This window comes from Entelurus aequoreus, linkage group LG09, assembly GCF_033978785.1.
Source record: "Entelurus aequoreus isolate RoL-2023_Sb linkage group LG09, RoL_Eaeq_v1.1, whole genome shotgun sequence".
Lineage (NCBI taxonomy): Eukaryota > Metazoa > Chordata > Actinopteri > Syngnathiformes > Syngnathidae > Entelurus > Entelurus aequoreus.
The window spans coordinates 54,927,635-54,951,563 of record NC_084739.1 but is presented as its reverse complement, the minus strand read 5'-3'; the positions used below and the strand labels follow the sequence as shown (position 1 = coordinate 54,951,563).

The 23,929-nt window shown below is 43.9% G+C and overlaps 1 protein-coding gene across 2 annotated transcripts in view; it reads left to right on the top strand.

Moving 5' to 3' along the window:
- Window positions 1-23,929, top strand: part of si:ch211-250c4.3 (uncharacterized protein LOC100535981 homolog) — a 92,040-nt gene that overhangs the window by 30,246 nt on the left and 37,865 nt on the right. For both annotated transcript variants that reach the window (XM_062058954.1, XM_062058953.1), the window contains exon 3: window positions 20,320-20,481. In XM_062058954.1, the coding sequence (XP_061914938.1) occupies window positions 20,320-20,481 (162 nt within the window). The remainder of the gene's footprint in view (window positions 1-20,319; window positions 20,482-23,929) is intronic.

The window sequence follows — 23,929 nt, the reverse complement described above, 5'->3', positions numbered from 1 at the left end:
TGCGAGTCCTTGATTATTTTCAGTGTGACAAGGTTTGGACCCCTCCTGGCGTGGGGGTCTCCAAATGTACAGACCAGTTGTAAAACTGGTGAGCACCAACCAACACTAATAGTTGGATCACAATGGCTGCTGGTGTTTTGACGTGCACATATTGGGCTTGGACCTCATACTGATGCAACAAGGTAGTGTATTAGGAATTGACAGACGCTGGACAGCACACTAAGCTAGGCCAGCTTCCAGGGGCCACATTTGACTGACGATGGCAGTACAGTGCACCTACTTGTCATCACAGATAATATTGTAATTCCTTCTTTATGAATGGGACTCTGTAGTCCTGGACAAAGTCAGGATTTTTTTTTCTTGCCTCAAAAATGTGAACGTCAAGGATCTTTTAGTGGTAACCTTAAATCATTTTTACCTCAAAATGGGTATGAATGTGACAGAAAAAGTAATGAATGTTGTACAAAACATTTTTATAAGCTCCGGGAAAGTCTAGAACTAATATTGATAATAATAATAATAAGAAGAATTTAAAAAAATAACTAAACATGTTCAAAAGAGTGACTATTTAGACCAGACCTGGGCATTCTGCGGCCCGCGGGCCACATCCGGCCCTTTGTTCGTCCCTGTCCGGCCCGCGTGAGGCCAATCATCCATCCATCCAATCATAAATTACAAAATAAATTTAAAAAAGTATCTATATCGAGTGTGCAATACAACGGTGCTGCTTTTGTTATGAAAAACGTTATTTGTATTACTTCCGTGTGGACGTATGCGCGTGCGTGATTGTGAGTAAATGTGAACAGCTGCAATCACAAATTACAAAATAAAGTTGAAAAAACATCTATGTCGTGCGCGCAATACAACTGTGCTGCTTTTATTTTGAAAAGTGTTATTTATGGGCGTATGTCCGTGTGTAACCTGTGAGTGAAGGTGCACAGCGACAAGTGATGCACGGTTTACACCCGAGACGCTAAAAAGAGAAGAGTTGATGACGAATGGCGTGTTTTAAACAAGACAAGGACTGCCAAGCAACGTTCCCTCTAAGGTGCGCGCCTGCGCAATTGCGCACTGCTCAAGCGTCCTCTGCGCAGAGCAAATATATGCCGCGCACCAAATCAAATCCCATCTGAATTCTAAACAAAATAAACACATTTAGTCGGTGTAATTTTGCAATGCAACTTTGAGTGACAGTGACAACAAGCAGCCCTAACGGTGTTCGTCAACACCGTTCAATTGAACACCGTTCAATTATTGTAACGTCTATCGAGATGCTTTGAGGCCAGGAATTATATCGATTACTTTCTTGAGCAAAACTGTTTATATTCGGCCATAACCACACCAAAAACAGGAGTAAAACACTTATATCTCGAAAAACAAGTCATTTTCTGCCGTACAAACCAGGCCAAAACCAACTTGTCATCTGTCACCAACATGCATACCACTAAACCACTGGTGCGTTTATGGCCACACAAAAAGTCGGACAACTCAAACACCACACAAAGTTACACTATGACTCCTCAGTCATACGTGTGCTTATTTTACTGTCATTTATTATTAATGTTAATTTATTTATATTAATCATGGAATGCTGTTACTAGAGAAAGTTACAGGAATGCACACTTCATCCTATGCTTACATTTCATTGTGCAACATGAGGATGTTTAAGGGGAACTAAATGTGATCTCTGAAAGGGGTACAAATGATTTCCAAAGCAGTGCTTTTGGTATAAAGTTAAGTTAGGTTAAATGAAAGTATTATAATTATTATTAATTATTATTATTATTATTATTATTATTATTATTTATATTACGGTATACAGTATATCAAAAATAATATTGAGCAAAATGTTATTGAAATATTGTCGATGTGGCCCTCCAGCAGTGCTCGGGTTGGTCATGCGGCCCCCCGGTACAAAAATAATTGCCCACCCCTGATTTAGGCTGAAGTTAGGAAATGCTAGGAAATGGATCAAGTCCAGGAAAACAAAAGAATAGTGTAAAAGTAACAGAGGGCGGAAAAAAACAAAACAAAAAAACAAGGAATAAATACCTAATACTTGTAACGGATGGATAGCTGTGTGCAAGAATGTTGTTCTTATCTGGTTCCGTTTCTATCTCTCAGACATGTTTTTATGTAAGTGCGGATGCATATTCTTCGGGAACCCATGAGATAAGATGTGGGGTTCCTTAAGGCTCAATTTTAGGTCCCATTCTTTTAAATCTTTATATGCTGCCTCTTGGGAACGTCATTAGGAGACACAGCATCAGTTTCCACAGTTAAGCTGATGAGGGGGAACTCCAGGTCCGACTCTGAAAGGCCAAGGGGGAGTACAGAAGGAAGGTAGAGCAGAGGTTGCAAAAAAACAACTTGAGTGAGATCTGGGAGGGCATGGAAACCATCACAGGGTGTAAGAAGAAAGATAACACAGAGGATAGGGACCCTGCGAGAGCAAACCAACTCTGCCTGTTTTTTTAACAGGTATGACTGTCCTGTCGCTTCAGCCAGTGTCTTCCCCCAAGCACCTCTCCATACGCCCCCTTCCTTTCCACACCCCAGGACTGTGTAACCCCTTTCCCCCTCCATTTCCACTGACAATTCAAACCCCCACCATTACCAGGGACCATGTGAGCAAAGAGCTGAAAAGACAGACAGAGAGGCCTGCTCTGCTGAGTTGAGGGAACTGCTTCAGCATGTCTTCAACATGAACTTGAGAAGGTTCCTGTGCTCTGGAAGACTATGTGCCTCACACCGGTCCCTAAGAAGAAAACCCCCAGTGAGCCAGGCAACTTCAGACCAATTGCTCTAACATTCCATGTTATGAAGACCTTTGAACGGCTGCTGTTCCATCACCTCAGACCCCTGGTGCAACCTGCACAGGATCCACTGCAGTTTGCGTACCAGGCAAAGGTGGGCGTGGACCATGCCATCCTCGATCTACTACACAGGACAAAAGGAGCAACGTGATGAGAATCATGTTCTTTAATTTCTCAAGCACCTTCAATACCATCCATCTCCTCTTACTGAGAGACAAGCTGAGGGTGGACCCACACCTGGTGAGATTGATCACTGACAACCTCAGAGACAGACCACAGTATGTCAGACTGGAAGACTGCACATCTGACACTGTGGTCAGCAATCCTGGAGCACCACAGAGTACTGTGCTCTCCACTGTCTTGTTCACTCTGACTTCCAGTATAACTCACCACATGCAGAAATACTCTGATGACCCTGTGATAGTTAGTTGTGTCAAGGATGGATGGAGGAGTACAAGAGTCTTACTGTGGACTTTGTGACGTGGTGCAGTTCAAACCATCTGCAGCTAAACACCTTCAAGACCAAGGAGATAGTGGTGGACCTCCGAAAGAACAAAACACATCTACATTGGGTAGGAGGTGTTGGGGGAGTCAATGTGGAGGCGGTCAGGACCTATGGGTAGGGATGATGTTTGATAAGAAATTATTGAGTTCGAGCCCATTATCGAATCCTCTTATCGAACCGATTCCTTATCGATTCTCTTATCGAATCCAGATAGGTTGTTGTATATGGAAAAAAAACAGACAATATTTGGTTTAACAAAAGCTCACTTTTATTTTATAAGAAAAAAAATAAAAAAATAAATATTGACTGTTGTTACCCCCCTAAAAAAATAAAAAAAATATTGACTGTTGTTACCCAAAGTGGGATTAAGTGGGATTTTTCAGAAAAACAAATATATACAGTAACACAAACACAACCTGTCTCTGTGATCACTATAGGTGTATAAATAATAATATAGTGTTAAATAAAATCAGTCCCTTGGGCACGAAACTGAAAATAATACAGCTCTCCAAAAAGTGCACTTCTGCTGCTATTGGAACATCCTTCTGGGGTCCATCAGTGTGGCCTCCTCCAGGAATGACTGCATGTCCTTGTCCTGGAAGGAAAATGAGGGACAGACACAGCATAGAATTAGGGGGAAATTAGCTGAATGTGAAAACTAGGGTGTCTGTTATTAAGTCTTTAGCATTATTATGTGGAATTAAATGATGGAATGGATTAAGTAATGAAGTTAAACATTGTACTGATATGATCCACTTCAAGAGGTTGTTCAAATTAATAGTGCTTACAAAGTACAAATAATAATTATGAGAAATACTTTCAACCTTATTGAAAATAAGATATTCTTCATCTCAGTATATTAATAATGACTGAATTAATTAATTACATATTACAAAACTGTTGTATATACTAATTCACAGATGTTATTTTATTATAAAAAGGTCAGTAAATTATGTATATATTTGTAAACGCTCTGAAGTGGGAAAGGGGTAGGATTAAATAAGCTTTACTTCTTCCTACTCCTTTTCGGACATGATGTAAAGTGAAATGATATGAAACTGTGATGTGTTATGCTGTAAGTGTGTTCATGCACGAAATAAACTAAAGAAAGAAAGAAAGCACTAGTTTATTAGACAGACCTGCAAACTCTGGAGTGGTGTAGGCTACAAGATACCGTTAACATTATCAGACACATACAAAAAGGCTAACGTTAACGTTACCGTTAGCCACTGACTATGCTTAGGTAAAGTTAGTCTAGCTAAAATTACTGCAGTCCTCGTTGACATAAGAGGTAACGTTATTTTAGCCTTAAGGCTACGAGTGAGCAGATATGGAAATTAACCGGCAACAGTTAACATTAGTTACTCACCAGCACTATCACTGGAATTGGCGCTGCAGGTTGAAGCAGAGGAAGAGGGGTTTGCTTTGTCATCTCTGTCGCTGCTTCTCCACGACACCTTTCTCTAACCTTCAGGTTATGTACGGCCTGAACATGTTTCATGTTGTACTTCCCCCCTTACATGAGAGCGAAGCCTGGCAATAATTGCAGATAGCCGTTTCCTTGTCGTATTTTTTTGTAAAATGAAGCCATGCCTTGAAACGTTTTTTCCGGTCCATTGTTGTTGCTGCTTCTGTGTCTGCCGCCTAATGACTGAGCTACGTCATTTCCTGGGACATGTCACAGGGCATTTCCTGTGGGACGGGATTCGTTCCCAGGGATTCGAATAAAGAACCAACTCTTTTTCTTTACTATAGTGGCTTCGATAACGGGAACCGGTTCTCAAAAAGGGATTCAAGTCCATGGAATCGGTTCTTTTCTTATCGAACGGTTCTTTTCTTATCAAATAACCGGGAGAACCGGTTTCGAACATCATCCCTACTGATAACTACATTAAGAAATATTTACTTATATACTGCACCTGTAAAAAAAACAATAATCCATCCATCCATCCATCCATCTTCTTCCGCCTATCCGAGGTCGGGTCGCGGAGGCAGCAGCTTAAGCAGGGAAGCCCAGACTTCCCTCTCCCCAGCCACTTCGTCCAGCTCCTCCCGGGGGATCCCGAGGCGTTCCCAGGCCAGCCGGGAGAGATAGTCTTCCCAACGTGTCCTGGGTCTTCCCCGTGGCCTCCTACCGGTTGGACATGCCCTAAACACCTCCCTAGGGAGGCGTTCGGGTGGCATCCTGACCAGATGCCCGAACCACCTCATCTGGCTCCTCTCGATGTGGAGGAGCAGCGGCTTTACTTTGAGCTCCCCCCGGATGGCAGAGCTTCTCACCCTATCTCTAAGGGAGAGCCCCGCCACCCGGCGGAGGAAACTCATTTCGGCCGCTTGTACCCGTGATCTTGTCCTTTCGGTCATAACCCAAAGCTCATGACCATAGGTGAGGATGGGAACGTAGATCGACCGGTAAATTGAGAGCTTTGCCTTCCGGCTCAGCTCCTTCTTCACCTCAACGGATCGATACAGCGTCCGCATTACTGAAGACGCCGCACCGATCCGCCTGTCGATCTCACGATCCACTCTTCCCTCACTCGTGAACAAGACACAGAGGTACTTGAACTCCTCCACTTGGGGCAGGGTCTCCTCCGCAACCCGGAGATGGCACTCCACCATTTTCCGGGTGAGAACCATGGATTCGGACTTGGAGGTGCTGATTCTCATCCCAGTCGCTTCACACTCAGCTGCGAACCGATCCAGCGAGAGCTGAAGATCCTGGCCAGATGAAGCCATCAGGACCACATCATCTGCAAAAAGCAGAGACCTAATCCTGCAGCCACCAAACCAGATCCCCTCAACGCCCTGACTGCGCCTAGAAATTCTGTCCATAAAAGTTATGAACAGAATCGGTGACAAAGGGCAGCCTTGGCGGAGTCCAACCCTCACTGGAAACGTGTCCGACTTACTGCCGGCAATGCGGACCAAACTCTGGCACTGATCATACAGGGAGCGGACCGCCACAATCAGACAGTCCGATACCCCATACTCTCTGAGCACTCCCCACAGGACTTCCCGAGGGACACGGTCGAATGCCTTTTCCAAGTCCACAAAACACATGTAGACTGGTTGGGCAAACTCCCATGCACCCTCAAAGACCCTGCCGAGAGTATAGAGCTGGTCCACAGTTCCACGACCAGGACGAAAACCACACTGTTCCTCCTGAATCCGAGGTTCGACTATCCGGCGTAGCCTCCTCTCCAGCACACCTGAATAGACCTTACCGGGAAGGCTGAGGAGTGTGATCCCACGATAGTTATAACACACCCTCCGGTTCCCCTTCTTAAAGAGAGGAACCACCACCCCGGTCTGCCAATCCAGAGGTACCGCCCCCGATGTCCACGCGATGCTGCAGAGTCTTGTCAACCAAGACAGCCCCACAGCATCCAGAGCCTTAAGGAACTCCGGGCGGATCTCATTCACCCCCGGGGCCTTGCCACCGAGGAGCTTTTTAACTACCTCAGCAACCTCAGCCCCAGAAATAGGAGAGCCCACCACAGATTCCCCAGGCACTGCTTCCTCATAGGAAGACGTGTTGGTGGGATTGAGGAGGTCTTCGAAGTATTCCGTCCACCGATCCACAACATCCGCAGTCGAGGTCAGCAGAACACCATCCTGATAGTGCACTGCTTCCCCTTCCTGAGGCGGCGGATGGTGGTCCAGAATCGCTTCGAAGCCGTCCGGAAGTCGTTTTCCATGGCTTCCCCGAACTCCTCCCATGTCCGAGTTTTTGCCTCCGCGACCGCCGAAGCCGCACACCGCTTGGCCTGTTGGTACCTGTCCGCTGCCTCAGGAGTCCTATGAGCCAAAAGAACCCGATAGGACTCCTTCTTCAGCTTGACGGCATCCCTCACCACCGGTGTCCACCAACGGGTTCTAGGATTACCGCCACGACAGGCACCAACTACCTTGCGGCCACAGCTCCAATCAGCCGCCTCGACAATAGAGAAATATTTTTACATTCGGACTCAATGTCCAGCACCTCCCTCGCGACATGTTCAAAGTTCTTCCGGAGGTGGGAATTGAAACTCTCTCTGACAGGAGACTCTGCCAGACGTTCCCAGCAAACCCTCACAATGCGTTTGGGCCTGCCAGGTCTGTCCGGCATCCTCCCCCACCATCGCAGCCAACTCACCACCAGGTGGTGATCGGTAGAAAGCTCCGCCCCTCTCTTCACCCGAGTGTCCAAAACATGAGGCCGCAAATCCGACGACACAACTACAAAGTCGATCATGGAACTGCGGCCTAGGGTGTCCTGGTGCCAAGTGCACATATGGACACCCTTATGTTTGAACATGGTTTTCGTTATGGACAATCCGTGACGGGCACAAAAGTCCAATAACAAAACACTGCTCGGGTTCAGATCCGGGCAGCCATTCTTCCCAATCACGCCTCTACAGGTATCACTGTCGCTGCCAACATGAGCGTTGAAGTATCCCAGTAGGACGAGGGAATCACCCGGGGGAACACTCTCAAGTACTCCCTCGATTGAATCCAAAAAGGGTGGGTACTCTGAGCTGCGGTTTGGCGCGTAAGCGCAAACCACAGTCAGGACCCGTTCCCCCACCTGAAGGCGGAGGGAAGCTACCCTCTCGTCCACCGGGTTGAACTCCAACATGCAGGCTCTGAGCCGGGGGGGAACAAGAATTGCCACCCCAGCCCGCCGCCTCTCACTGCCGGCAACGCCAGAGTAGAAGAGAGTCCAGCCCCTCTCGAGAGAACTGGTTCCAGAGCCCTTGCTGTGCGTCGAAGTGAGTCCGACTATGTCTAGTCGGAACTTCTCGACCTTGCGCACTAGCTCAGGCTCCTTCACCCCCAGCGAGGTGACGTTCCACGTCCCAAGAGCTAGCTTCTGTAGCCGAGGATCGGACCGCCAAGTGCCCTGCCTTCGGCTGCCGCCCAGCTCACATCGCACCCGACCTCTATGACCCCTGCTATGGGTGGTGAGCCCATTGGAGGGGGAACCCACATTGCCTCTTCGGGCTGTGCCCGGCCGGGCCCCATGGGGACAGGCCCGGCCACCAGGCGCTCGCCATCGTGCCCCACCTGCCTGGCTCCAGAGGGGGGCCCCGGTGACCCGCGTCCGGGCGAGGGAAATCTGGGTCCATAGTATTTATTTCTCATTGAGGTCTTCGAGCTGCTCTTTGTCTGATCCCTCACCTAGGACCAGTTTGTCTTGGGAGACCCTACCAGGGGGCATAAAGCCCCCGGACAACATAGCTCCTAGGATCATTGGAACACGCAAACTCCTCTACCACGGTAAGGTGGCAGCTCAGAGAGGAGTAATTATATATTATAATTATAATTATATAGCAAGGACAGGAAAAGTGCCGGTAAAAAACAAATCAGCATTGTTTTATGTAAACTAAGAACAGTAAGAATAGCAGCAATAAAAACAACACCAAAATTATCCAACTATCTCTGTGAGCGCTTTGAGTATCTAATAATAGAAAAGCGCTATATAAAATCTAATCCATTATTATTATTATTATTATCTTTTGTGATGATGATGGTTTGTGTTTAAAAAAACATACATACGTAGGTACTGTATATAGACAAAGTTTAGCTGGTGGACTTTGGCTAAAATCCATCCATCCATCCATCCATTTTCTACTGCTTATTCCCTTCGGGGTAGCGGGGGGCGCTGGAGCCTATCTCAGCTACAATCGGGCGGAAGGCGGGGTACACCCTGGACAAGTACTTTGGCTAAAATGATAGTTAAATTTATTTTTTACACTACTCTGTCTCCCTGTTGTTAGCGAGCTAGCCAACTATCTTACTAAGGAGCGTCAGAGATCGCATCCTCCAGATGTCTGACATGCCTCTGCTTGAAATACTACGCATCACAGACGTAGTACTTTGAAAAGCAAGGCCCCGTTCTTAGATTAAGTAAGTTATTTGTTTTTTTGACATTTTTAAGATGAAATGTGAGCATATTTTCAATGTTTTTGCTTGTGGTGTTGTTGTCACAGCAATTTTTCTCCTCCTGACGCCTGCTGGACACCGTTGCGCTGACTCGCGCATGTTTTTTTCCGTCTGAAAAAATATGAGCAATGACATCACAGACTATTCTTGACCAATGAATTTGTCAGCAACAAATTTTATTTGTGATTTTAGTTGACAAATTGTTCACTGCTAGCTGTGGTCGTAAATGGCTGATGCCAACTTCAGGATGTTTTGTACATAAACTTGTTTCATTCTTCTCACAAAAACACTACGGTACAATGAACGTACACTAGTGATGCAACAACATAGTTTAAATTGGCTTCGTCAGGCCACGATTCATTGTGGTCTATCGCATATTGTGAACCTAAATGAGTAAACAGATGATCTGGTCGTCATTATCTCATCATGCAGTGTTGCTAAAGTTAATCTGACAAGACTCTAAAGATCTTATGGAACCAAAGCCTGCATTTAAGGTGGCAAAAGACAATAGACAAAAGTAGCAACCAACATACATACAAAAACTACAATAAAGACTTAGGAAGAGAGGAGCAAGCAAAAAGGGAACATGTAAAATAGTGGTGCAGAATAGCGGCTACAGGTCAACACAGGGAAACTATAAAACAATTATTTAGAGTCTTTGTGGTGCACACTCAGAATTTATGGATAATGACAATTGCCGATAGGGTCCACATGCCTCGTTGCATGTGGACATTCCCCATTCACCAGACCAAGCTACTGATCAAATTTAGAGTTTGCTGGGATGCAGACCATGATTACCAAGTAAAACAATGTGTTTTTAACATCCTTGGTGTATAGTCACGATGGTACAAGGTACACTAAACTTGCCAACATTAAGAGCACTACACAGTACAACTCAGCCTACACTACTGAACGTTGTATTATTACAACCCTAGACCAATGTTTTCTACAGACTGCAATAGATCTGATATTGATATCGGTCTGATATCAGCAGAAAAAACAAGTATCGAATTATATCGGTTTGCATCTATCATTCTTTATATATGCCGTCCTGCAGTGCGTTTACTTGTGAAAAGCTTGACAGGAAGTTAACATCTAAAAGGTGGTCTTTTCTTGATTTTTAGTCAAGTCATGTACAAAAGGTTAACATAGTAGGCTACAGGCTATTAGGAGCTAGCAGCAACACAACAGCTCTACATAAAATAACACACAAGCTAGACATACGTAATAAGTAACTCATTCGCTGATCAAACCTTTTTTAACATTCGAAACAATATAAAACAGTATGTATGATTTCTGCTGATCTCATATTGACTCAAAATCGGACAGTAATCCAATATCGGTACCGTGTCATTGTAAGTTGTATGGGGACACCCCTATTGATTAATATTGTTGAACTTGGCAGAATCTATTGATAGATGGGTATTATTATAGTTAATTGTTGTAGGTTGATAAAATAAGCAAAAGTGGAAAACCCATCATTATATTCAGCCAGCAATTTTAAAAACACTCAGAAAGTGGAGTGTCTGTTGTGCTCTCTTCACTAATGCTGTCCTATTGTTTGGAATTAACAGTCTTAAGGAATTTGAAAGGCACTACTCTTTCAACAACTTTCCCGTTGATGTGGAAAGGGGCTGGTTTTGAGCCGATTTACTTCCTGAAGTCGATGACCATCTCCTTAGTTGTATTAGTATTCAGATACAAGTTGTTGTCTGAACAACAGGCTGACTGTCTATAAAACTTGTCCCTATATTTTGATTAGTCTTCGTCAGAAATAAGTCCAATCACGGTGGCATCGTCTGCGAACTAGACACTGATGTTGGTTGGGTGAACAGGTGTACAGTCATATGTATAAAAGGTGTACAGTAGCAGACACAGGACACAGCTTTGGTGTGTGCCGGTGTTAACTGTGATAATGGATGAGGTGAGTGACTCCATTTTCACATGCTCTATCCAGGAGCAGATGTGTGTGAGGCCCAGCTGTATCAGTTTGCAAACGAGGATGTCAGGAATGATGGTGTTGAAAGCACAGGTCAATGAACAGCAGCTTTACGTAAGACCACTGTTTCTGTGTGACCCAGGGCTTTGTGAACAGCTATAGGGATTTCATCATCAGTTGATTGCTTAGCTCTGTAGGCAAACTGATGTGGATCAAAGGGACGGAGAGAGATATGTTCTAATGTGAAGTTGTGAGAACCAGCTTCTCAAAATTATGATGGGTGTAAGAGCAACTGGTCTGTCGTGATTGAAATCTGAGGAGGCAGTTTTGAGGAGTGGGGCTATTGTAGCATATTTTTGGCAGGAAAGGATGTATGTCTCCGACACGGGAAACGTTAACACTGCAGGCCAAAGTGGACCAAATCAGATTTTATTTCAGCTGACTGTTTACAAGTATAAAGTATAAGACTCCAGTACAAACGTTCACAGGCCCCAATGACGTCACTAGCATGAGCAGTTTGATAAAGTGAAAACAAAGGAAGTTGACCGGATTCTGTAAATGAACAAGGAATTTGCTACTATAGAAGAAAGCATGGTATTGCTTTTGTGCCGTGGCTGTTGAGTAAAGGAAGTAGGTTGATAATGGAAAACAACTGCATGGGGAGGAAGAAGATAATTCTGTGTATTTTCCTGCACACACAAATGACATAGCTTGACCAAAGATAATATCAAGTTTGCAAACAGGTCGCATTGCCGTTTAGACTGCAGTCACATTTGAAAAGATCAGATTCCAAACGCATTTGGACTACCTCCTGATGTGGCCCAAATCTGATGCGAAAATATACTTGAAACACTTTGGAGCGTTTAGACTAGCAAACAGATATCCAATCTGTGTCACATAAGGGTAAAAAAAAAAATCTGATTTGGTGTCCGGTGTAAATGGAGCCAACAAGAAGGTGAAGATCAGCTTGAAGACCCCCAGGAGTCTGTCCACAGTGGCCCTGAGCACTTTGCCAAGTACCCCCAAGGACCAGCAGCTCTCTTGGGGTTCACAGACCTCAGCACACATCTGACTTGTTGACAGGTTGATACTTGTTAATAGGGCTGCATGATTATGTTCATCAGTATTGTAATCTCGATTATTAATCACGATTAGTTACTGTTAATAAAACATATTTTATTACACTCTCTATTGCAAACAAACAGTATGTAAATGTGGCTTTCATTTCAGAATGAAAGTATAAAAAACAATTCATTACTATAAAATAAAATGTACAAAAGACAAAGGGCTAATTAAAATAAATATGCATTGCACAGTGTGATCATATAGTCCAAACAAGTAAAACAATCAGATTACGCATGAAAGGTGTATACAAAGGAACACATGCATTGTACTGCTCATATACATAAGACAGTTGTCTTTGGCCAAAAAAAAAAGTGTAACAAACGCACCCAAGTTCCCCGGGTGTCTTTGCCACTACGCAATTAAGGAGTCACGGGTGGGACCTGATATTCAGCTGGGAATGATTAATATATTAAATAAACACAAGACATGTATAACTATTAGCCACAAAACGATCAGGCTTATATTTAATATGCCACAAATTAATCCCGCATAGCAAACAACTCCCCCCTCCCGTCCATATAACCCGCCAATATAAATCAAACACCTACACAACACACTAAATCCCACAGCCCAAAGTTCATACAACACATATATTTCCCCAAAGTCCCAAAAGTTACGTACGTGACATGCACGTAGCGTGACATGCACGTACGGGCAAGCGATGAATGTTTGAAAGCCGCAGCAGTGTACTCACGGTACCGAGACTGCGCATCCAACTCAAAGTCCTCCTGGAAAGAGTCCCTGTTCTCCCGGTTCTCCACAGGCCAATGGAAAGCACACCAAAAAAGTCAAAAGGCAGATTATTCCAAGAAGTGGCTCCGTGGCAAAAAACACTGCGTCTGACAGGTGCTCCAGGTGGTTAGTGACGTCACTTTCCGCTTCCGCCAGGTCCGATAGAACCGGATGCCTTTTATATCCCCACATATTATTTACGTACATATTTAATATTAACAAGATTATTAAATACGCCTGTAACAGTTTATAATAAGTAAATGGATGACAATAAGTATATATATATATTTATTTTCCCAGCTGAGCACAAGTTAACTGTGACTGGCAATTTATTATATATATATATATATCAATGGACCCCTATGGCCATTACATTCCCCCCCCCCCAGCCAGCGGCTTATGGGGACCATAATAGGGTTTCATGTTTACCACATTAATAGTATCCACCTTACACTTATCAGTCAACCAACGAATACTGTAATTTACAGGACCCAACTTCTTCTCTACCCGCACAGGACCTAACCATCTGGGTGCTAGTTTGGCAGAGAATTTACTTGAAGCTTTGGAAAGTGGGTGCGCCCTAATCCAGACCAGATCCCCAACTACAAAGTGTACATCTTTGTGTCGTGCATTATAATATCTGGCTTGTCGAGCTTTGGACGCGCCTACATGTCTCTCCACTTCCTCCTTTAGGTGTGTGTGTGTAAGTATGGTGTGATATGCAGATGTGTGTGGTGGTGGAGCTTTGTGCACCAGTCGTTCCAGGGGTCCCATCAGATTCCGCCCGAGAGTCAACCTGGCAGGGGTTGAACCAGTCGTCTCATGGACAGCGGTGTTAAGGGCAAACCGGAATTCAGGCAGCCACTTATCCCAGTCTTGATGATGGTTCCCTACGAAGGCGGCAATCATAGTCTTGAGGGTGCGATTGACTCGTTCTGTCATGTTGGTTTGGGGGTGGTAAGCTGTGGTTAGTTTATGGGTTACCCCCCAGGATTCGCACAGACGGGACATCAGTTGGCTTGTGAACTGTGGCCCTCGGTCAGACACAAGATATGTGGGAACTCCCCAGCGAGTGAAAATGTCATTTTTGAGAATTTGGCAGACCTTGGGAGTTTTGGCGTCTTTCAGGGCAAAAAGCTCTACCCACTTGGAGTAGTAGTCCACCACCACCATCAGCACAGAGTTCCGGTCCTTACTGAGGGGAAAAGGTCCCATGAAGTCCACCCCCAGCATCTCTCCTGGGGCGTTGACAGTAGAGGACTGGAGTTGTCCAGCTGGCTTGTCGTTGGGGTTTTTGTATTGTTGACAAGTCCTGCATGCTTGGACGTGACTCCAGACGTCTTTCCTTACTGTCGGCCACCAAGCTACTTCCAGAATCTTCAAGAGCGTCTTCATTCTCCCCAGATGTCCTCCGAATGGACTGTCATGAAAGTAGGCCAGGAACTGCGGCACCAGAGACAATGGCACTACCAGCTGATAATTGAAGCCGCCATACTTAGATGGTACTCCCCGGAACCACACCCCTTGCTGAAGTTGATAGTGGATCCGGCCAGGTGTAGGTTGGTCAACAGAAGGTCCACATTCCAGACATGTTGTATCAGTTTTTTGAGCCTCAGAAAGATCTTGCAGTGTGCTGGGGAGATCTGACCAGTAGGTTTTCGGAACAACAAGGCAAATCTTCCCTTTTGGTGATTGGGGTGCCCGTGACAATGCATCCGGTACCACATTGCAGCAGCCCTTCTTGTAATGGACTCTGAATGTGAATCCCTGTAGTCTCAGCGTCCATCGTGTAAGTCGGGACGAAGTCTTAGGGCAGTTGAATGCCCAGGCAAGAGCACTGTGGTCCGTGAAGACATCAAAAGTTGTTCCCTCGAGGAAATGTCTCCACTTCTCAACTGCCCACACCACAGCCAAGCACTCTTTTTCGGCAGTGGAGTAGCGGACTTCAGCTCCTTGGAGCGCTCTGGAGGCAAAGGCAATTGGCCGTTCTTCACCTTCAAGGCGTTGCATCAGGACCGCGCCAAGGCCCAAGTCACTGGCATCACAGTGAACCTGGAAACTGATTTGTGGATGGGGCTGAGCAAGCACTGGTGGAGACTGTAAAAGGGATTTGAGGTGGTCGAAGGCCGCCTGGCAGGTAGGACTCCACTCCCAAGGAACATCCTTCTTCTTTAGTTGGTTTAGAGGAGACGAAATGTCGGCCAGCCTGGGGATGAACTTGTGGTACCAGCCGACCATGCCAAGAAACCTCTGAAGACTCTTCAGGTCTGTGGGAGGGGGGTATGCAGTTATTGCTGATATTTTTCCCGGATCTACTTCCACTCCTTTGCCTGATATTAGGTGTCCAAGGAAGGTGAGCTGATCTTGAAGCAGGTGGCATTTCTTGATGTTGAGTGTAAGGTTTGCTTGTTGTAATTTTGCAAACACCGCTTCAAGGTCAAGCAGGTGTTGTTCTTCTGTTTGTGAAAACACAATGATGTCATCAATGTACACGAAACAGCTCCTTCCCCTAAGCTCACCCAGAACTGTCTCCATTAAACGCTGGAAGGTCGCCCCAGCATTGCGCAGTCCAAATGGCATGACTTTAAATTGATATAGGCCCAGATGTGTGATCATGGCAGTCTTTGGCTTGCTATCCTCATCCATGGCAACCTGCCAGTAGCCACACTGCAGGTCGAGGGAGCTGAAATATTTTGCACCTTGCAATGACTCCAGGATCTCATGTATGAGGGGCATGGGGTAGGCGTCATGCTGGGTTTTGGCGTTCAAGCCCCTGTAGTCCACACAGAATCGGGGTGTTCCGTCCTTCCTGGGTGTCAGAACAACAGGAGAGGCCCACGGAGATGTTGATGGCTCTATCACTCCAGTGCTGATCATTTTTTTGATTTGTTCCTCGATTATTTCTTGTTTTTGACTGGACACTCTGTAAGCCCGCTTCCTCACAGGCATCTCATCCATGGTGGTGATTTGATGTTTAATTACCCTGGTGGCCCCAGTAGTCTCAGTCCACACTGTTGGCCACTTCTGCAGCAGTGGTCGCACCACCTCAGGTTGGGATTCGAGGAGGGGGATGGCAGACTGATTAACTTGGGGTTCTTCATTTATGGCCATGTAAAAATTAATGGAGGAACCAGGGTGAGTCCAGCGAAGCATTTCTCTGCCTTTGGGGAGAAATTTGAATTCTCTCCCTCCGGGCATGACATACCTCCTGAGATGAGGTTTGAGTACCATTTGTGATGAGGTCATGAAGTCGAGACCTAACAACAAGGGCATACATAAGTGGCCATCAGCCATCACATGAATCTGTAGGGTGCTATGACAGTCATGCAGATTGAGGAGCAGGGTGGCTTTTCCAACTGCTTGGTTTATTTGTCCATTTGCCATGACAAACTTTGGAATGCCGCTTGGCTCCAGAACCTCGCCGCACTTCCTCACAGCCTTCCACAGCGTATGACTCATTAGTGAGTACGTGCATCCGGAGTCCAGGACTCCATCTCCTTCAGAGCCGCGCATGCTAATAGGGACCACCAGGAGGGATTGTTCGCCCATAGCAGCGGCAAGGTCGGCCCCACTTCGACTCGGCCCATGCTCCATCTTCTTGCCAGATCTTTTTGGAGGGTTGCTTTGTTGGACACGACTCCAATAGTCTTTACTATTTGTCCAGTCTCGTTCAATCAGGGAGCCCACCTTGACCAGCTGTTCTACCGTTGTCACAATTCCACGTAGACCACTGGCCAACCTGGGATTGCAGGCACCGAGTATGCGGCGCACGATCTCGGCTTCCTCCATGTCATGTCTCCACTTCAGGCAGAGGGCACGATAATCATATGCGAAATCTCGCAAGCACTGATTAGGAGTTTGAAGAATGGAGTGGAGCTGCATCTCAATCTCGGATTGGTAGTCAGTTGGCAAAAAGGCTTCCAGGAAAGACTGCTTAAATGTAGACCAGCTGGTTATGGTACTGCGGGCTGCCGACCACCAACTCCTGGCAGGACCTTTTAAGACAGCATTGAGTGTTCCCACCAGCTCAGCATCGCTCAGAGGGCGGAGTGCTAAAAAGTTTTCACACTGTTCGATGAAATCGGTGACATCGGCCGAGCCTCTGGACTCTCCAAACTGAGGAAACTCCATCCTGATGGGTGGTCTGACTGTGGCAGCAGGTGTAATGGCGGGGACAGCAGGTGGTCTGGCAGTGACAGCAGGTGCAGTGGTGGTGACAGCAGGTGCAATGGTGACAGCAGGTGGTCTGGCGGTGACAGCAGGTGTAATAGGGCAGGTGATGTCTCGGACAGGCGGGTGGTGGTGGACTGGTATGGCGGCTGCAGGAGTGGAGAAGCTAGCTGGTCGCCAAAACCTTCGGGTTTTAGCAAGGGTATTTTTCAATTCCTCTCCCCACCTTTCATCTCTTCGACGCAGACATGCTACGACAGCTTGGTCGAAGTTCTGCACCTTCGTGTCCACATAGGCTTTCATCTCTGCCGCTATGGCCTCCATCGCTGCCCTAAGTCCATCCTCCCGGTTAAGGGTGCTGTCGACCGCTTCTGTGAGTCGGTTCTCCAGAATGTCCATTCGTTGTTGCAGCGTTAGAAGTTGCTCCAGGACAGCGTCTGGTTCCACCCCATCCTCTTCCTCTGCTGCCGCCTCCTGTCTGGACTGTTCTAAATACATAGAGTCCAGCAAGTTAGTCAGCTCAGCAACACCATTTTGATTGGGCCTACTGGTGACATGGCGGAAAGGGTCAAGGGGCGGAGTTGAGTCCTGGGCTGCATCAGCAAAGTCCTGTCTGTCCTCTTCCTCCATTAGGGAGTGGCTGCTGGTCGACATTGCTCCAATTTAACTAATTATGTGTAAGTATTTATTAATTGTCGTATATGTAAGTGTCTATGTGTGTAAATGTATAAAAATAGTATGTCTTTATGTACCAGAAAATGGATGTATATATGTATCAAAATGTAGAAAAAATTGTGACAATAGGAGTGTGTGTCACACTGATGACTATTTAAGGGTAAAAATGAACCCAATATGAATTTATATTTTAACAAGACAAATAATGTTTATATACTACTTATTCCCCTTAAAGTGCTTTGCAAAAAACAACGAAAATAAAAGTCGCTGATATCAATGATACACTAAGCCCCGCTCCCCCCCGTACGGGCCACCACTCTGTAACAAACGCACCCAAGTTCCCCGGGTGTCTTTGCCACTACGCAATTAAGGAGTCACGGGTGGGACCTGATATTCAGCTGGGAATGATTAATATATTAAATAAACACAAGACATGTATAACTATTAGCCACAAAACGATCAGGCTTATATTTAATATGCCACAAATTAATCCCGCATAGCAAACAACTCCCCCCTCCCGTCCATATAACCCGCCAATATAAATCAAACACCTACACAACACACTAAATCCCACAGCCCAAAGTTCATACAACACATATATTTCCCCAAAGTCCCAAAAGTTACGTACGTGACATGCACGTAGCGTGACATGCACGTACGGGCAAGCGATGAATGTTTGAAAGCCGCAGCAGTGTACTCACGGTACCGAGACTGCGCATCCAACTCAAAGTCCTCCTGGAAAGAGTCCCTGTTCTCCCGGTTCTCCACAGGCCAATGGAAAGCACACCAAAAAAGTCAAAAGGCAGATTATTCCAAGAAGTGGCTCCGTGGCAAAAAACACTGCGTCTGACAGGTGCTCCAGGTGGTTAGTGACGTCACTTTCCGCTTCCGCCAGGTCCGATAGAACCGGATGCCTTTTATATCCCCACATATTATTTACGTACATATTTAATATTAACAAGATTATTAAATACGCCTGTAACAGTTTATAATAAGTAAATGGATGACAATAAGTATATATATATATTTATTTTCCCAGCTGAGCACAAGTTAACTGTGACTGGCAATTTATTATATATATATATATATCAATGGACCCCTATGGCCATTACAAAAGGTTTTAACGTTTTTGGCGAGTCTTTGAGAGGTGGATGCACGGTTGATGTTACGGTCGACTGTATTTTGGGCACCCCCGCTTTTGTAGCTGTTCGTAGATGTAGACGTTTTAGAGATGACCTAGAGGCATATCTGGGCACTTTCGGCTTTCAGGTGTTGGTCTAGAGCCCTATTAGATTACCGTACTGTTAAGTTACCTTAATCAGTGTAGATTTAGGCGTATTTTGAAAGGTTTAGAGGCAAATATAAAAGCGATCATGAAAAAATATTTCAAATGGGTTGGAGTGGTTTTTTACACTCTTAAGAAAAATATTTCCTAAAAATATTTAAACCATTTATCATCACCAATAGGTTACTGCTACCTCACTTCACTTGACACTTACGGTATTTAGAGAATAACAGATCATAGGCACACCATGTCTTTACATTTGAGGGGTCCACAAATTAAGCATTAATCAGTGAAAGACAAAGTTGGACTTATTTGTGCATCGCTAAGTAACGTATTTGATTGACATAATGAGTGTTGTGCTGCTGTGATCGTGACACTGACAAAAATGATAAGCTTGTTTGCAGTTGATTTCCTGCTACAAATATTAGTCTCATTTACAATTCATTTCTGCAGTTGTTTTTCATGGTGTGAAGTTCATATTTTATCTAATTATTTAGCTGTATATGTCCCTGTTGTTCAGCATGAATCTTTGCTAGCTATATGAAGATGATGAAAGTGATACTTTTAAGAGCCATTTCCTTCGACGCACTTTCGTTTTTTCCCCTGACTTTATTACCTTCATGAACCACTTCTTTCGGGATTATATGAAAGCTCTTTCCTCTCTCCCTATTAGAATGATTGGAACTCCCAAGAACAGAACAGCAATACAGCATTTTCTGCTCAAACTCTACACACACTCTCACTTGTTTTAATGCTACACTCAAGCTGCTTGACCATCATGTGAATTAAGCTGCGAAGAAGAAAAACGGATGTGATGTCATATGCAACTCTCCTATATCAAAATTGGATTGGGACACCTCTACAAAGAACCACACCCAGTCAGATCAGGTCCTGGTTCACAATTATTACAATGTGCCCACCTAAGTTGATGCCAACTTACATGGAGGACCACTTTTGTAGACCTAAACTGTGATAGAAGCAGTCATTTCTCTTGATAAATAAGTCAATTTCAGTCTGAGGGGCGTAGACATTAACAGGTAACACTGTATACACTATTTGTTGTTATATTGTTTTGTTTTTTTTAAATGTAAGATGATTTAGCTGGTATGGAATGTCTTACTAACATGCACACGTCCTGCTTGTCCAGGTCCAACAGTTAGTCTCCAATCCTTTGGGGTCAGGACTTGGTTACTTGGAGCACATCTGTCAGCTCATTGAGAAAATCAGCCATCTGCAAGAGACCAACCTTCGACTTCAGAGGCAGATCTGTCGCTTGCAAAAGGACAGCAGCATGACAAGGACGAAAGAGGTTTATTTTTTATTTTTCACTTTCTCTCCTTATCAAAAAAACATTCTGTTGGACCTAATCTTGAAAATCCTTTTGAAATACAGTTAGTCTGGGATCAAATTCCAGAAAGCTTGTTGGGGAACAATTATTTAAAAGCGACCCAAACTGGAACTAAAACCTGAAGCAGGTGTACCGTATTTTCCGGACCATAGGGCGCACCGGATTATAAGGCGCACTGCCGATGAATGGTCTATTTTTGATTTTTTTTCATATATTAGGCACACCGGATTATAGGCATACTTGCCAACCCTCCTGATTTTCCCGGGAGACTCCCGAATTTCAGTGCCCCTCCCGAAAATCTCCCGGGGAAACCATTCTCCCGAATTTCTCCCGATTTCCACCCGGACAACAATATTGGGGGCGTGCCTTAAAGGCACTGCCTTTAGCGTCCTCTACAATCTGTCGTCGCGTCCGCTTTTCCTCCATACAAACAGCGTGCCGGCCCAGTCACGTAATACAGGTATATGCGGTTTTTACACACACATACTGTAAGTGAATGCAAAGCATACTTGATCAACAGCCATACAGGTCACACTGAGGGTGGCCGTATAAACAACTTTAACACTGTTACAAATATGCGCCACACTGTGAACCCACACCAAACAAGAATGACAAACACATTTCGGGAGAACATCCGCACCGTAACACAACATAAACACAACAGAACAAATTCCCAGAACCCTTTGCAGCACTAACTCTTCCGGGATGCTACAATATACACCCTCGCTACCACCAAACCCAACCCCGGGGGGTTGGTATGGTATTTATTTGTTAAATTGATTTTATTATTTTTTTGTCATAAAAAAATACAATCATGTGTGCTTACAGACTGTATCCCTGCAGACTGTATTGATATATATTGATATATAATGTAGGAACCAGAAATATTAATAACAGAAAGAAACAACCCTTTTGTGCGAATGAGTGTGAATGTGTGTTAATGGGGGAGGGAGTTTTTTTTTGGGTTGGTGCACTAATTGCAGTATATATATACAGTATAGTACTAGTATCTTGTGTTTTTTATGTTGATTTAATAACTTTTTTTTTTTTTTTCTTGTGCGGCCCGGTACTAATCGATCCACGGACCGGTACCGGGCCGCAGCTCGGTGGTTGGGGACCACTGCTCTAAAGACATCCGCTATTTTAGTTGTAGTCATTACATCATAATGATTTATGACCCCTACAGACAGATGTCGGTACTGCAAATGTAATTTTTTTAAAGCTTTCCCCACCATCTTTTTTGTAGTCCAGAGATCATAATGATTTATTGCTGCGTTCTATTTACCTAGGAAGTTTGAAGTAGGAGCAGGGAATGACATCACAGCCAAAATGTCCACAACTACAAAAGCCCATTTCGAGCTTGCCTTGTCTGAATATATACAACTTATGGGAAAATATGGACTCTTTCTGAAACTTTCCAACACGGTGGGTGAAGAGGAAACACAGATGCTATTGCTAGCGACGTACAGCGTATAAACCACATAGAATGAATGTAGTTTACACTACAGTGACATTACCATATAAAATGACCAACAATACTTTGTATATGGCTGATTTACTGCGACGAAAACTAATCAGAAGTGCTAATAACGGATAACATTGAAGCGGACATAATTATTTACATCTAGAGCAGCCAGCTTTGAAACGAACTCGGGGTGGTGAGAATGCTCCGACTTTCCAAGTCAGAAATCTGTCCTCGAGGGGTGTTCCAGTTGAAATTCCGACTTCCCGCAACAAATGGGATGCATCATATGACACCTGTAGGAAGAAGTTAGAATTTTGACTTGTGTTCGTTAAGCTGTCAGCCATCATTCTTTGTAGACCACATTTGCCACACTGCTTACTCACTGAAGTTTGGTTTTGAACTGCCACAAGTCAACATTATGAGGGATTTTAAGCTGCCATCACAAACATTCCCAAATTAATGTGAAGTCTGTTTAACATGACTTACACTGACTGACACTGATGGTGTACTATTGCTGTGACACTATGGTTAACTGAGGGACTCACCCAAGTACTTGGCTATTCCACATACCCTCCTTACTCACGGTTTCAACTTTTGGTTCTTCTTAAATATGTATTTAACAATATTTGTCCTTAAAACTGAGTTTGATTGCAATTAAATGTTCCAAACAAGCAAGTAATATATTTGTAGCAAAAACATAACAATAATCTAATCTAAAATACAAATAGTTTTTTTTATTACAGTAAGGTTTTCAGAATTTAATCATGAATGACTATTATTGTTATATATTACAAACATGTTGATCCATGCCTAACAGTGTTAATATCTAATCCTCATGTTTTTAAATAATATTTAAAAACATTTTTTAAATTGTCTGTCACTTTATTGTAGGAATAATGAAAGTTTTCTTCTTTTTGTACCATGTTTAAACAAGGATAAATGTCTACTATTTTCCTTATAGTCTGAAGTTTTTTAGTCTATTCTTGTCTAATCCACTTAGCTTTTAATAACAGTTAAAACATTGTTTTTTAATTGTCTGATGCTACATTGTAGGAATATTGACAGTTTTCCTCAATATTGTATTGTTTATGTTGTTTATCAAGATTATTCTTCTTTGCACTCTATGGCACCTATTTTAAATGTTCCCTTGCATTTTAGGAAAAACAGAATGGATAGAGGTGGGAATCTTTGGCCACCTCCCGATTCGATTATGATTACAATTCAGGAGCTACGATTCGATTAAAAATTTAATTTTTATGTATCTTTAATTTATGTATATTGATGCAGTTTTAAATTTATTTTCGTTTCACATAATCAGCGTTTATGACTTGCAACTTTTAAAAACAGTGCATTGGTAATCAGAAATTCCCATCACATTTATTAAATTTATGGAAATGCGTGCAAAACTGGAACATAAGTGCCCCATAATCTCGGTCAAGTGGCTCGCTGCAGTCAGCCAAATTTTGGAAATGTCTGTATTACTTTATTTACAATAAATACATCGATTATCGATTATTAACGTTTACTAATTGATTTTATAATTGTCCTTGTCCGAATTGCGATGCATCTAAAAATCGATTATTTCCCCCACCTCGAGTATTGGATTTACTTACCTTTAAATAATGCCCAACATCTTGAATTGAAAAGGTAAATCCATTGTGTCATTTAATGGAACCAAGTTGATTGCTACTAGGTACATATTGTAAGCTTAGAGAAAAGTATTTTGCTCTTGAACTGTTTTGTTTTATTCCCCTGGATATATGGTAGCTTAATTTGATGTTATGTTTGATTAAATCAAAATAGCATTAAGATGTAATCCACCTAGTTTTTATTAACTTTTTTTTTTTCATTTTTAATTGGCTGCCATTACAGAGTAGGAATATTGATAGTTTTTCAATTTTCTAATTATGATTTACTTGTTTAATATACATATTGTGAGTTTAA